Raw genomic sequence first — 15,761 nt, forward strand, 5'->3', positions numbered from 1 at the left:
TTTGCCAAACCTGCATAAGAACAAAAAGCAGCTAAAAAAGATCTGCTGAATGGTGGTAAAAATACAGGGTCAACAACTGGCATGATAAAAAAAAGTACTTCAGCATGAGCTCCACCAATATTCCCCAGTATTATTTGAAGCTCAATCCGACGGATTTAGATTAATCTGGAAAAAAGTCTGAGCTGATAAACTTGACAGAAGTGTTGTCTTGCCTAAATTCTAGCTTTACCACTGGGTTTTTGCCAATTTCTGATTTCGATCTGAAGCTTTCGCTTAGTCTGGAATTTGTGGCACCTTTAAGGACTATGACTTCATCAAGGAATGAAAACATTATCAAATTTTTCAAGAAGGTTAATGAGTAAGATTTTTAGTCAGGTCCCAGGAAATCTATGCCAATTGTATGTGGTTTCTGACCAGTATGATAGAATTTTTGGAATCAAGGACCCACCGGACTCACCAGTGAAATGGCGAAATGGCGGAATTGACGAGAAAAGTCAAGATTGACTTCGTAAATATATCGAATTAAGAAGAGGAAGTGATAGAGGTGGCAAAAAAGGAAACAATAGTAGCCTCTGGAAAGATTCCTACCCACTTTAGGTCTCTGAACAACTTACGAGTGCACTTATTCCATAGGGAAAAAAAAAACGTTAAAAAACCTTCCACCCACTGAAACAAGAGCTAAGAGCTCATATGGCACTTGTGACGAGGTCGGAAGAGCCAAGAGCTCATATGGTATGAGCTCTAGCAAAATTCTAAGAATCAATAGATTGCTTTAAAAGGAAAATCAGAGGCTTAATGCCGGTCGGGATTTAAAATAAGAGCTCTGAGTCACGAAGTCCTTCTAAATATCAAAATTCATTAAGATCCGATCACCCACTCGCAAGTTAAAAATACCTCAATTTTTCTAATCTTTCCTCTCCCTTCAGCCCCCCAGATGTTCGAATCGGGGAAAACGACTTTATCAAGCGAGTTTGTAGAGCTCCCTGACACGCCTACCAATTTTCATCGTCCTAGCACGTCCAGAAGCACCAAACTTGCCAAAGCATTGAATCCCACCATCTAACTCCCCCAAAGAGAGCGGATCCAGTCGAGTTACGTCAGTCACGTATCTACGACATTTATAAGCATTTTCCAAGATTTCTGGTTTCCCCCTCCAGCTCCCCCCCCCCCCCAGTGTCAACAGATCTAGTTGGGATTTGAAATAAGAGCTCTGAGACATGATTCCTTCTAAATATCAAATTTCATTAAGATCCGGTCACCCGTTCTTAAGTTAAAAATACCTCAATTTTTCTAACTTTTCCAAATTAACAACCACCAGCTCCCCCAAAGAGAACGGATCCGTACCAATTATGTCAATCTCGTATCTATAACTTGTGCTTATTCTTCCCATTAAGTTTCATCCCGATATCTGCACTCTAAGCGTTTTCCAAGATTTCCAATTTCAAAGATTTATGTTTCCCCCCTCCAACCCTCTATGTCCCTGGATCCGATTCGAATTGAAAATGGAGCATCTGAGATATAAAATTCTTCTATATATCAAGTTTCATTGAGATCCGATCACCAATTCGTAAGATACCTCGATTTCACGTTTTCCAAGAATTCTGGCTTCCCCCTCCATTTCCCTTCAATGTCACCGGATCTGGTCTGGATTTACAATGAGAGTTTTAAAGCACAAGATCCTTCTAGATATCAAATTTCATTAGGATCTGATGATCCGTTCGTAAGTTACAAATACCTCATTTTTTCTAATTTTTCCGAATTACCCCCCCCCCCCAACTCCACCAAAGAGAGCAGATCCGGTCCGGTTATGTCAGTCACCTATCTTGGACTTGTGCTTATTCTTTCCACCAAGTTTCATCCTGATCTCTCCGCCTTAAGCGTTTTCCAAGATTTTCGCCCCCCCCCCTAATGACACTGGACCCGGTCGGGATAAAAAAGAGAGATCTAAGTTTTGAAGTCCTTCTAAACATGAAACTTCATGAAGATATGATCACTTATTCGCAAGTTAAAAAATACCTCATTTTCTCTAATTTTTAGAATTAACCTCCCCCCCAACTCCCCCAAAGAGAGCAGATCCGTTCCGGTTATGTCAATCCCGTATTTAGGACTTGTGCTTATTTTTCCCGCCAAGTTTCATCCCGATCCCTCCACTCTAAGCATTTTCCAAGAGTTTAGGTTCCCCCCCCCAACATCCCCTTCACCGAATAAGGTCGACATTTAATATAAGTGCTCTGAGACATGATATCTTTCCAAACATCAAATTTCAGTAAGATCCGATCACTCCTTCGTAAGTTAAAAAATACCACATTTTTCTAATTTTTCAGAATTAACTCTCCCCCCCACTCCCCCAAAAAGAGCGGATCCATCCCGGTTATGTCAATCACGTATCTACGACTTGTGCTTATTTTTCCCACCAAGTTTCATCCCGATCCCTCCACTCTAAGCGATTTCCAAGATTTTAAGTTCCCCCTCCCCTCAATTCCCCCATTGTCACAGGATCCAGTCGGAATTTAAAATCAGAGCTCTGAGACATGATATCCTTCCAAATTTCAAATAAAATTAAGATCCGATCACTCCTTCGTAAGTTAAAAATACCTCATTTTTCTAATTTTTCAGAATTAACCGTCCCGGTTATGCCAATCACGTATCTAGGACTTGTGCTTATTTTTCCCACCAAGTTTCATCACGATCCCTCCACTCTAAGGGTTTTCCAAGATTTTAGGTTCCCCCCCTCAATTCCCCCCAATGTCACCGGATCCAGTCGGGATTTAAAATAAGAGCTCTGAGGCACGATATCCCTCCAAACTTTAGATTTCATTAAGATCCAATCACTCCTTCCTAAGTTAAAAATACCTCATTTTTTCAATTTTTTCTGAATTAACCGGCCCCCCACTCCCTCCCTCAGATGGTCAAATCGGGAAAACGACAATTTTTAATTTAAACTATTCCAGTTCCTGATACGCCTGCCAAGTTTCATCATCGTAGCTTGCCTGGAAGTGCCTGAAGTAGCAAAACCGGGACAGACAGACAGACAAACTGAAAGACAGACAGGCCGACAGAATTTGCGATCGCTATATGTCACTTGGTTAGTACCAAGTGCCATAAAAAGCATTAAATACCATATCCTCAGATTTCTATATCATTAGGGAATCATTTTACAGGCTATGGAAAGTGAATCAGTAGTCTTATATCCCTTAAATTTTGAATGGGTATTCAGTGACACTTTTGGGGTTATTTCTGAGACAAATTCATAGTCACAGTGGGCAATTTCTGTAAGTCGTATTACCGTTCACTGCAAATGTAAAAACAACGCACTGAAAAGTTTCCCTGTGCGAGAATCCGTAAACGTGACTTGCTTTGTGTTTGTGCTGGGAAACGTGACCTTTCTCAGAGCGACAATAAGACAATGATCTAATAATAATAGCCTTCAAAGTACTCACAGAACTTTTAGAGAATTTGAATTATCCTTACTCTATGCCTATCTACCTTAGTTCTTCCCTGGGATAAATTATAGACTATCTATCAAAAATAAACTTTCATTGACAATCCTATATTCAAGTTACTGCTTGCACTCTAAAACCCTGTTTTTAACAAATGTCATGATGCAACCGTTCAATAATCTTATGAAATATAGAAGTGATAATGTGTTAAAAAGGCTGATTTTTCCAATGTTAAAGAAAGATAAAAATATTCGACAAGAAACAGAAACAATAAGACAATTATATATAAGTTTAATGAAAACTGAAGAAAAATCTAAAAAATGACATCTTTGATTACACAGACACTGGCTTGTTTGTACATGAAACCAGGGCTTTGATCATTTCTCCGACAATATTGAAATTCTGAATTCTGCTGCCTGGAACTATCCTGCTTTTGCACAAGTCAGGAATTAACCTTGTGTCTATACAGAACCACAGGTTTTTTTTTTTTTTTTGTTTTTTTTTTTTTTGTTTTTTTTGTGCACTGAATCAGAACTTATTTTGTTGCAATACCAAGTCAGTCCACAACTTGAATTTCGTTGTTTGTTTGCACTAAATTGGGACTTAACTGATCATGGTGACTGATAACTCGGACTGAAAAAAATTTAACCTACATCAAGGTTATACTTTGAATGTCACCACTAAAATATAATGCCCCAAAGTAGACATAATTTATTTTTATTCATTTTAAACAGAAAACAGAGTAATCTATAGGCTCGTCTGGTTACAAAATGACAACAAACAAACAACAATCAACAAACATACAATAAACAAGAATTGGAATCTTGGTTAATGAAAATGGCCTCTGCTACTGTCAGGTACAGCAGAGGCCATGGTTTAGAGAGTATCACCCAAAAATTCATGAGAAAATGGTTAAATTCCTGTGTATATAGGGCACACAACATTTACTGTGCCAACTTTGGGCATCACTTTGTTCTATTGTCTTGTCTGAAGGAGACACTAAAATAGCAAAAGAGTTATGCTATTCAATTCCCCCAACCAGTACAATCTCTTAATACAAAAGTTACTACTGTAACAATCCTCCCCCCTATTGGGTTAAGATATAGGCTATATACAAACCAACAAGAAAATGTCATAGCAATAAAATTCTTACTATATAATGTGCAGAGAATTTCAACTGGCTGGAATTGTATGCATCTTTCAAATTTCATCCATGTGTAATATTCTTACCTTTCTCTTCTATATGACCTAGGTTTCTATGTCTAAAAAATAAACGTTGAGACTTTTTACATGATGCCAGAAATCCTATAGAACAACATGGAAGCCAACGTCCCATACCCTGCAATGGATTGGACAAGTGACAACCCCAAAGAGGCATGGACAAGATTCAAGAATCATGCAAAGCTGATGTTACAAGTAACCCTTAGTGGAAAGACAGAAAAAGTGCAATGCACCTTTCTGGTGATCTGGCTTGGAATTAAAGAGTGAGATATCTTCAGTACATCTACAATCGCAGATGAAGAACAGGACAAAATTGAACCATACTTGAACAATTTCAGTGAATATTTCCTCCCTCAAAGCAATACTGTGTTTGCAATGTGCCTCTTTCATAAACGTGATCAATAAACTGGTGAACCAGTGGATCATCCGGCTTGTGAATGTGCATGTTCCACAACAGCCATGAGAAAGGAAATGGTACGAGACAGACTTGTGTGTGGTGTCTCTTCAGCAAAAGTGAGCAAGAAACTCCTCAAAGCAGGTTCCAATCTAACTCTGTCACAAGCAATGACTATTGTGCAAACACACATAGATACCCAAGTGCAGCCCAGGACAATGTCACAACCCAATACATGTGGCAGCCAGGCTTATCGAGAAGCACACATAAAGCATAAAGTGGATTTTGTCAGGAGAGCAAAGAAATCAAAACATGCCCCACCAGTAACACAATGTTATTTCTGTGGAGGAAAGTACTCACCTTTCCACAAATTTCCCGCAAAGAGGAAGGTATGCAGCAACTGTGACAAACCAAGCCACTTTGCAAAGGTATGCAAAAGCAGCAAAAAGATGGTGAACATCATAAATCAGCAACATCAAGCATACAAGCATCAACCTGACAGCAGGATTGAGTTCTTCACTGATACTATAAACAGGGACAAATATGATGCTAAGCCATATGTAGAGCTCACGATCAATGAACAAATCAGTATCTGACACTGGTGCCCAAGCAAATATCATATCTGAAAGAGTTTCTAATACTTTCAAACCAAAGCCCAAAATCAATAAAATGCTACACATCCTTACTAGTTTTTGGGGATAGAAAATCCCAACATTCAGCGTTAGCAGCCTTAATTGCACATACACCAACAGATACCAAGACACACTCCTTTTTTGTGTTGAAAGACACTCCCATACCAATCCCAAAGACAATGGCCCACAATTCACACCATCTGTCATCCGAAAATTCATATTGAATTGGGAAATGTCTCAGACCACATCCTCAGCACATTCCCCCAAATCAAACGGATTGGTAGAAAAGTATATACAGACAGCCAAAGATATCCCGAGGAAAACCGATATTGCTGGAAACAATTTCAAGCTGGTGCTTCTAGAGCACAGGAACACCCCACTTGATGGTCTGGCCTCCCCATCCCAATTGCTAATGAACAGAAACCTCAGAACAACTGTCACATACACCAAAGAGTTGCTTGCACAAAGACCATTCACCACAAGCAGTTTTAAAAGAATTGAATGAAGCAACAGTCACATCAGAACAAGTACTATGATCAACAATTGAAGGAATTGAAACGCCTGCAAATTGGACAGCCAGTAGAGGCCCAAATTCATGGCAAACTATGGTAGGCGAACTTTGTAAAAGGAGCAGATGTGACCCTGAGATCCTACAGAGTCAAGACAAACAACACAGCAACCTAGAGAAGGAACAGACACCACATAAGATATTCTGTCAGCAACCTTAGTCGCCAGACACCATCGAAACTGAAGATATTCCCCATGTAGAAATGCCATGCTTACCTCTGAGTCTATCAGAAATGATGCCTACCTCCCTCCCTAGAATACCAGACGAAAACCTTCAGCAGCCCCTTAATCACATTTATAGCCAAGCATTTCACACGCCCATACCCATACAAAGCACCAGTGGCGTGACCCATACATAATTCTATGACACCCTGTACATAACCTGTACCAGCCACTCTGAGAAGTCAATCCAGAGGCTTTACCTGTTAAAAGAAATAATCAGTAAACTAGAGGAGTTATCCTTGTCCCCCCTTCAAAGTAAAGTGAATATTAAAAACATTAGTAAACCAGAGGAGCAAGCCTAGCGCCTCCCCACAAAGAGATACAATAATTTATTATGGCATTGTGTTTTGTGGTAAAAAAAAAATTAAACCAGAGGAGCAAGCCTAGCACCTCCTCACAAAGAGATATATTAATTTATTAAAAATAGCGACGAAGACCACACTGTCTTTCCATAACGAACAAATACAACGTAGAGACAATAGGAATTTTTTTTTTCTTTTTCTCAAGACAGTGGAAATTATTTATGTAGATATTTCGGCCCTATGTCCAAGGGCCGTCTTCAGCACAATACAAGAATAAGAGAGAAACTATATATATATATATATATATAAAAGAACTTACATCAAATTGTGAGGATTAAAACTGAATAATTAAAAACACTTTTTAAAAGTTTAAAAAGTATTTTTAATTATTCAGTTTTAATCCTCACAATTTGATGTAAGTTCTTTTATATATATATATATATATATATATATATATATATATATATATATATATATATATATATATATATATATATATATATATATATATATATATATATATATACATAGTTTCTCTCTTATTCTTGTATTGTGCTGAAGACAGCCCTTGGACATAGGGCCGAAATATCTACATAAATAATTTCCACTGTCTTGAGAAAAAAATTTCCCTATTGTCTCTACGTTGTATTTGTTCGTTATTAATTTATTATGACAGTGTGTTTTTGTGGTTTAAAAGGGAATTTGTTTTCATTAATTTTTGTACAAGATTGCTAGTTTGGAAAAGAGGAAGGATGTAATATTCTTACTTTTCTGTTCAAGATGACCTGGGTTTCTATGTCTAAAGAATAGACATTCAGACTTTCTACACGTGTTTGAACTACATATTTGTCAAACTGGGCTCTTTTATTGACAAATATGATGTTATAAAGAATAAAATGCCTGTGTAATGAAGAGATGTAACAATTCGAACAATAAAAAACAATGGGTAAACAGGTAAACTCAGATTTTTTTTCTGTTACCAGGCAAAAGGTGAGCACACCTCTTGATGTGTCTTGTATCTTCCCAAACATACTGTTTACTTACTCTTCCAATTTTATTTTCAGCTCTTGAAGAGACACATAAAAAGACACCTTGTTCTTAATTAGAAAATGATGAGAAAATTCGGAAAGCTACCTTAAAACATTTACAAATACTTACTTATTTCATTTCTTAAGGGTAATGTCCCCCCTGTCTGACAAACAAATATACAATCGACTCTATACATACAGACTATATTTTCCAACATAATAACGAAAGTAAAACAGTTCAAAATAGGGATGAAACCTTTTTTATTGACAGTGAATAGATATAAAATTATTTGACTGGATATTTCGAACACATATACAGTGTTCATCATCAGCAGTAAAACTGAAAGACATGAATAAAAATAAACAAAATTTATACCTAATAAACTAATTACATATAGTTTATTGCTCTTATTTTTTTCAATGCAACAGTGGAAGCCAATCTCTTTGACCTTTTCGGTTCTGGTTCATTAGATTATTTTCTTATTATAATACTTCCATCCAAAGAGGTCATAGAAAAGGCTTTTGTTCAACTTTATACTATAGTCTAGGAACATTATTGCATATTTTGAATATAAAGAATATTATATAAGCATTATTGCATTACAACCTTTAGAGGCACTACTGTCCAAAATGTTCAGGGTAGGGACAATGGATTTTACCAACTGACAAGTCATTTTACCAGCTGGTTTGAGAGATGTTGCTATTATGGGCTATTTACTTCATTTGATACAAGTGTATAGTCGAGGATGTTGAGAAGGAAACATTATAGAATTCTGAAAACAACCTTAAAATATTTGCTTATATCATTCCTAAAAGTGTCTCAGTTTACTTTGACCCCAAAACCCCTTAATGGCATATATATTGCACAATTTATATATTTCCCATGTAGTGTCATACATCGCTTTTTTCAACCTATTGCTTGAAAATTGAATCAACATTAACAAAAGAAAAAGAAAAATCCATGGAAAACATATAATTTGGACTAAATACTTGCATATGAGGATAAGTTGGGGTAAAAAAAAGAGAAATGCATTTAGAAATGATATAAGTTAAGCAAGTATTTTATAATTTTATTAAGTAGTTTAGAAAATTTAATAGTAGTTCCTTTATAATAGTCCCAACTATACAAAAACAGATCTTCTGCTTAACTGAAGCAAAAGAAAACTGTTTTCAGCTTCACAACTTTATTCAGTCCCAATTTACGATGTTCCAAAGACCTGTAAATACATTTTCTAATTTTACAAAAAAAAACATTAATATGACTTAAAATTCTACTTAAATAACAATAATTGGATTTTCAGAACAAATACCAGAGAAAGAGAAACTGATAACTGAAAATTAATTTAAAATATTGTTTTGGCACAATTTCAATTTTTATGTTTGAGCTATTATGGGACTTCATATCTGCTTGTCTTTATTTATGGCAAAATTCTTCTTTAGCTAATTTTGACTATCTTGGAAAGGGGTGAGGTTACAAAAATAAAACTTTCAGGAATGGGTCTACAGACTAAAGTATGTCCTGGGAAGGTATTTTGAAGTAACTACCTCCACTACTACCCCCTCTACATACAATGCAAAGTATTGCACATTGCTACTTGTTTTTGCTCATATTTCATCCTACATTAGTATTATAATTATAAACCAGTGCTTACCTTTCACAATTTCAACTTTTAATCTTGTTTATTAAAGCATATCCCACAATCCTATTTCCATTTTATAGCCATCGCTTTAACTAGTCTTGCTTATGTTTGCTTATGGCATAAAATAAACCCTTTCTGTGATGTCAAAACAGAGATGCTTTTTGCTTGTCATTACTGCTTAAGGGTATTTGTTGCAGACACAGGTGTGTTATTTGACTAGAAGAGGTAAAACCACTTTTGGTTATTTTTTTAAATGATTGGACTGCCATTTAAACCTTCTTAATTGGTTGCAGCATTTTACAAGAGCTAAAATAAAGTAGTGGCATAATTTAGTCAAAATCTTGGGGGGAGGGAGGAAAGTCGGAGCCAATTTCCCAATATGAACAGAAATTATTATGTATATAAGGGAGGTTACCCCATCCTCTATATTTCACTCTAAACCAAAATCTTTTAGTATAGTACTTTTAAAAAAGCTTCTCATTCTATAGTACTAACTGTAGGACCATCAAAGGGAAGGAGGATAGGGTGTATTGTCAGAAAAGCAACCATCAAATTTGGCATTAGCATAAATAAGGGATATAGTCATAAAACTGATAAATTATTTGCACATTTCCCTCAGAAAAGCCCTAACCCTTCAAGGTTACCTAAGTAAATATTATAATTTTTTGAGTAGCTTTTTTTAATTTTTCTGAACCATTTACTACTGGCTGAGAATAAAGAGCTGGATATCACTTTATAAGTCCATTTAAAAGTTGAATTTTACCTGAAATTCACCTAGGAAGCAATTAGCACATTTGGATAGAACTTCAAAAAGGATGCATTGGGTTGTGTGTTTGTATTCTACCTAGATTAGCAATCAGAGGTAGAAAAACAAAAACTTCAGCAACAAATTAAGAAGATAAATTATGTCATGGGAAGATATTTCTGAATTCCCCCCTGTCCCCCAACTCAAAAATTTCCAATATTCCAGTTTAAAGATTTTTTTTATCATGATTGCAGCAGTAGCTGCAACCTAGTAAATAGCAAACTGCAGCCCATAGTAGCCAAAAGTAAAAAAATTGCCTAAAAAAAAATATTTTCATCAGAAACCGATTCAGGAATGGTAACTATTATTTCAGTTTGTCTTAAAAAATAAAAATCTATTGCAAAAATGAATTTATGGTGATTCTGAAAAAGAGCCTAAAACTCCTAGAAAATGGTATCAAATCAAAATAAGAATTACACCATTGGAATCATCATGGTCAAAACCCTTGCATAGTATAATTAGTCTATCACCTTAAACAACAAGGAAAATCACTTTTTTGTATGGGTAGCACCCATGACTTTCTTATCTTTTTTTTACCAGGGTAAAGGGTTACCAGAGCATCAAAAACAGATGTTTGAAGGTTCATTCAAATGGAAATTAAAATTGCTACTACCCTTTGTAAGTAACCAGAAGGAAGGAGGGCAGTTAACCTCCTCCCCAAAAAGCCCCCTTCTCCTAAAGTTGTCAAATCAAAATTTTGAGATAGATTTGCTCTTTAATAGGTTGCAGCTACTGCTGTAACCATGATAAAGAGTGTTTGAACTAGAATTTTAGAGTTGGAGGAGACAGCAAAATTCAAAAACATCTTCCCTTGACATACTTTGTCTTCTAAAGTTGATTCTGATGTTTATACTGGTGTATCTCTCAATGCTTCAGAAAAATATTCAAAGTATCTAAACTAGAATTTCTGAAATATTTGAGTTGGGGAAGAAGGGGGAAGTCAAAAATATCTTCCTGTGACAGAATTTGTCCTCTCAAAGTCAGTTCAGATTTTTTACTGGCCTGTCTCTCAGTGCTTTGGAAATATTTAAAAAGTATCTAAAGTAGAATCTTCAAAATTTTTGAGTTGGGGGAGAAGGGGGAATTCAACAACATCTTCCATGACATAATTTATCTTCTTAATTTAATTCTAAAGTTTTTGTTTCTCTACCTCTTAAGTGCTTTAGATGTATATAAAGTAGTTTTACTTGAACTTAGGATACTCTGAGATGGGAAAGAGGAGCAGGCAATTCAAGACATTTTTCCTGTGACATAACTCTTTGCTAGAGGTAATCCATGCTCTAAATTCTTTTCTGAAGTTCTCCCCTTTTCTAAATTCTTCCCTTAAGATAATTCTCTCCTGAAGGTTCCTTTATTTCAAGGACATAATTTGCTATAGGGTAGGGGGGCAACTTCCTCTCAAGGACTTTGGTTTGCCCCCTCTGCTAGACCCCAGTTTGCCCTGCAGCTGATATTTATTTTCTTCTACAATCCTGTCAAAAATAAGATAAACCTGCATATTTCAAGCATCAAGAGAAACAGATAAGTTTTTTTTTAAGTACATAGTTACCTTTATAGTACAACAAAATACTTCTATAATAGTTTTACAGTACTAGATAGTACCTTTATGGCACCAAATGGCTCATTTTTTATTGTTACTGTCATTTTCACTTGATTTGGGAAAATTGGCTCTAACTCCCCATCCCCAGGATTTTGATGAAAATACACCCCTGATTGCTAACATCAGTAGAATACAAACAAAAACCCAATGAGTTCTTTCTGAAGCTCTAATCAAATGTGCTAGTTGCTACCTAGGTATTCTTCAGGTAAAATTCAGCCCTTAAATGGACTTATTAAGTTATACTTAGCTCTTTAGTATTGGCCAGTAATTAATGATTCCAAAAAGTATAAAACTACTTGAAGAATAATTATTCCTGAAGACAGGAGGGGGGGGGGGGTAAGTGGGATGAACTATCTATGGAGGGAATCTCTGATAGGAAAGTAATGTTTTATGGAAGACAAGCCAATATTTTCTGAACTTATATAAAGCTCTGGTCAGGCCAATCCTAGATTTCGGAACATTTCTTGCTGGTCCTTTTTACAAGAGTGACATCCAGCTTGTTGAGGGTGTCCAGAGGAGAGCCACCAACTCCATCGACAGTTTATGCAGTCAGCCCTACTACTACTACTACTACTACTAATAACTCACTGCAGCACCAAGCCGCCTGAGGCCAACACAGCTACGCACGCTCCTCCTCCAACCTAATCTATTTAAAGCCTCCCTCTTTACACCCTCCCAGGAAGTTCCCATTTCCTTTAAATCTTTATTTATGACATCCTCCCAACCCAGACAAGGACGACCTGCTTTCCGTGTAACCCCAGACGGTTGGCCAAAAAGGACAATCTTTGGTAATCTGTCATCCTTCATCCGTAGAATGTGGCCTAGCCGTCTCAACCTTTCTTTCATTATAGCCCCAGAAAGCGGGATTGAACCACACTTTTTGTACAACCTACTGTTTGAAATATGGTCAGTCAGCCGGGTACCCAGAACAATCTGTAGGCAATTTCTCTGGAAAACATCTAGTAAATTTTCATCTGCTTTTCGGAGTGCCCATGCTTCAGAGCCATATTTGACCACAGTCATCACTGTAGCTTCCAATATTCTAATCTTGGTTTGTAGGCTTATCTTTCTATTCTTCCAAACTTTTTTTAACTGTGAAAAAACACCCTGAGCTTTAGCTATTCTACTTTTAACATCTTCACTGCTCCCACCATCTTTACTAATAATACTCCCAAGGTAACTGAAGCTCCCAACCTGATCAATCTTTTCGTTACCTAATGTCACCTGTTCATCTTCACTTATTCCTAGCCTTAGTGACTTAGTCTTCTTAACAATAATTTTCAAGCCTATTTTAGCACCCTGAACTCGTAAAACCTCTAAAAATTCATTCATTTTGCTCACACTTTCATCTAATATGCTTAAATCCTCAGCATCATCTAAGTCCAGGAGCGTTCTTCGTCCCCATTTGATTCCATGGTCTCCAATTGCCTTTCCTGTGCTCCTTAAGACAAAGTCCATCAAAATGATCCATATAAAGGGGGATAGAACACAACCCTGCTTAACTCCTGATTTAATATAAAACCAGTTGCTAACCTCATTTCCTAGCTTAACCGCAGCAGTATTATTCTCGTACATAGCACAAATCACTTTAATGTATTTTTCTGGTATACCATATAACAATAAGACCTTTGTTAACACTGTTCTATCAACAGAATCGAAAGCTTGCTCATAATCGATAAAACTAAGGACCAAAGGTGTTTGACAACAAAGGAACTTCTCAATTATTAACCTAAGAGTGAAAACATGGTCGACACATCCTCTTCCTTTTCTAAAACCGCATTGTTCTTCCCTTAAAACTTTGTCTACAGCATGTCTTAGTCTAAAAAGTATCATATTACTCAGTAATTTGCTACCTACAGAGACCAGACTAATGCCTCGATAATTACGACACTCACTCCTGTCATCTTTCTTATACAGTGGTTTAATTAAGGTTTTCCTAAAATCATTGGGTACTTCCCCTTTTTCAAAAATCATGTTCATAATCTTCAGTAGCTTATTCCTAGCTTCAGAGCCACCATATTTAAGGAACTCATTAATCATACTATCAGCACCTGGGGCCTTATTATTTTTTAATCCTTCTAGTACTGTCACTAATTCTTCCTCACTAAACAAATCTTCCTTCACATCCAAGGTATCACAAACATTTTCATTTTCATGAAACACGAGGACTTTCCAAAAAGCTGTTCAAATCCAGCGTTAACACCGAAGTCTGACTAGATTTTTTCAGCCAGCAAATGGTGAACAATTGGAACCAACTAAGCCAAGAGACAGTCTCAGCAACCTCGCCCAAGGAATTCAAAAAGAGGCTCAACAAGGAATGGGAGGCCAAACCATGGAGATTCCAGTGGGAAACCCCCTCCCAGCCCTCACTACCATAACAGTTGTGGAAGACAATAGAGAGTTAGCTTGAAGGATGATGCGGCTTGTCATACCCAACCATTTCACACACTCTATCTGAAGTTGCTGTTGTGCTGACTCTAAATTGCTAAAGAATGGTCCTTGAACCATACCTACCATGTGATCACTGTTACCGAGTGGGCTTAAATTGCATCTCTCCAGCACTCTCTAGTCCCTATGGTTTGTTGCTTGACCTTAGCACAGCAACCAGATCTATCACAATCATCAACTATGGAGCATCACAGTTCTTGCAACTAATTTGCTCTGAAGTGCGAATTAAGGTAATTAAGTAATTAAGGTAATATTTCCCAGCACTATTAAAAAAATGACCAGAAATTAAATAAGAAAAAAATAATAAACAAGTTTTTTCATCTAAAAGTAAAAAGCAACATTAGAAGTTAAACAAACTGAAATTTTTTAAGCATATAAGGTGGGTTTTCCCTCCTAAATATATTGCTCTTTATGCTAAAGTTTGACTTTTGTCTTAATTCTTTAATAGCAACAGCTGAAACACAGGGCTGTTTAATTTGAATGAGAAGCTTTTTTTTAAAAGCACTATACAAAAAGACTTCATTGTAGAATAAGACATCTGTGTCTGCAACAAATTATCCTTAAGCAGTTATAAAAGACCAAGAACATAACTTTTGTGACATGACAAATCAGTTTATTTGATACCATAATTGAATTAGTTAGTAAATTAGCAAGATAGTAATTAGCTAAAGGGATGCCTATAAAATGGAAATAGGGTTATGAAATAGACTTTAACAGCCTTAACAAGGTTAAAAGCTGAAATTGTATAAGGCAATCACTGATTTATGATTAGGCATATAATACTAATATAGGGTGAAATATGGGTAAAATTCTAATCCATTGACTTTTTGCTATCTTGGAAAGTTGTTGGGCTAGAGAATTGAAACTTTCAGGGATGTGTCTACAGGCTAAAGTATATCCCGGGAAGTTATTTTGAGATCCCTAACTATACCCCTTCCCCCTCCTCTATATAACGCAGTTTTTTGTGCATTACAGATTATATTTTGGTCAAATTTGATCCTATATTACTATTAAAAGTGTAAATCCTTGCTTACCTTAGAAAAATTCAACTTTTCACTGTTTTTTAAGCTACTATATTCCATAATCACTCATAATTACTTCATCTGCATTGAAAAACAATTATCACCTTTTATGGTATAGTTAAGACTGGAATGTAGGTATTTAAACGCATCCACTGTTTGAAACTCTTATCTTTAAAGGGCTTTTGACAGGGGTAATACAGATAAGACTTTGAACTTTTAAGGGGCTTCTCACTCAAAATTATGATTCGTTTCTACAATTGGGTAAGGTTATTATGTTATATTAATTTGAAAAAAATTAGAAAGATGTATTTGTAACTTACAAATGGGTGATCAGATCTTAATGAAGTTTGATATTTAGAAGGATATTGTGTCTCAAAGCTCTTATTTTAAATCCCGACCGGATCTGGTGACATTGGGGGGGGAGTTTGGGGTGGGGGAAC

At 36.2% G+C, this 15,761-nt stretch overlaps 1 protein-coding gene across 4 annotated transcripts in view; it reads right to left on the minus strand.

The window, feature by feature from the left end:
- Positions 1-15,490, minus strand: part of LOC136037009 (malectin-A-like) — a 36,265-nt gene extending 20,775 nt beyond the window's left edge. The window contains exon 1 of one of the 4 annotated variants that reach the window (XM_065719422.1): positions 15,334-15,490. In XM_065719422.1, coding sequence (XP_065575494.1) covers positions 15,334-15,381 — 48 coding nt within the window. In that variant the 5' untranslated portion in view covers positions 15,382-15,490. The other 3 variants (XM_065719421.1, XM_065719423.1, XM_065719420.1) reach the window with 3 other exon arrangements.
- Positions 15,491-15,761: the final 271 nt, after the last annotated feature.

The sequence above is a fragment of the Artemia franciscana genome, chromosome 16 (assembly GCF_032884065.1).
Source record: "Artemia franciscana chromosome 16, ASM3288406v1, whole genome shotgun sequence".
Taxonomy (NCBI): Eukaryota; Metazoa; Arthropoda; class Branchiopoda; order Anostraca; family Artemiidae; genus Artemia; species Artemia franciscana.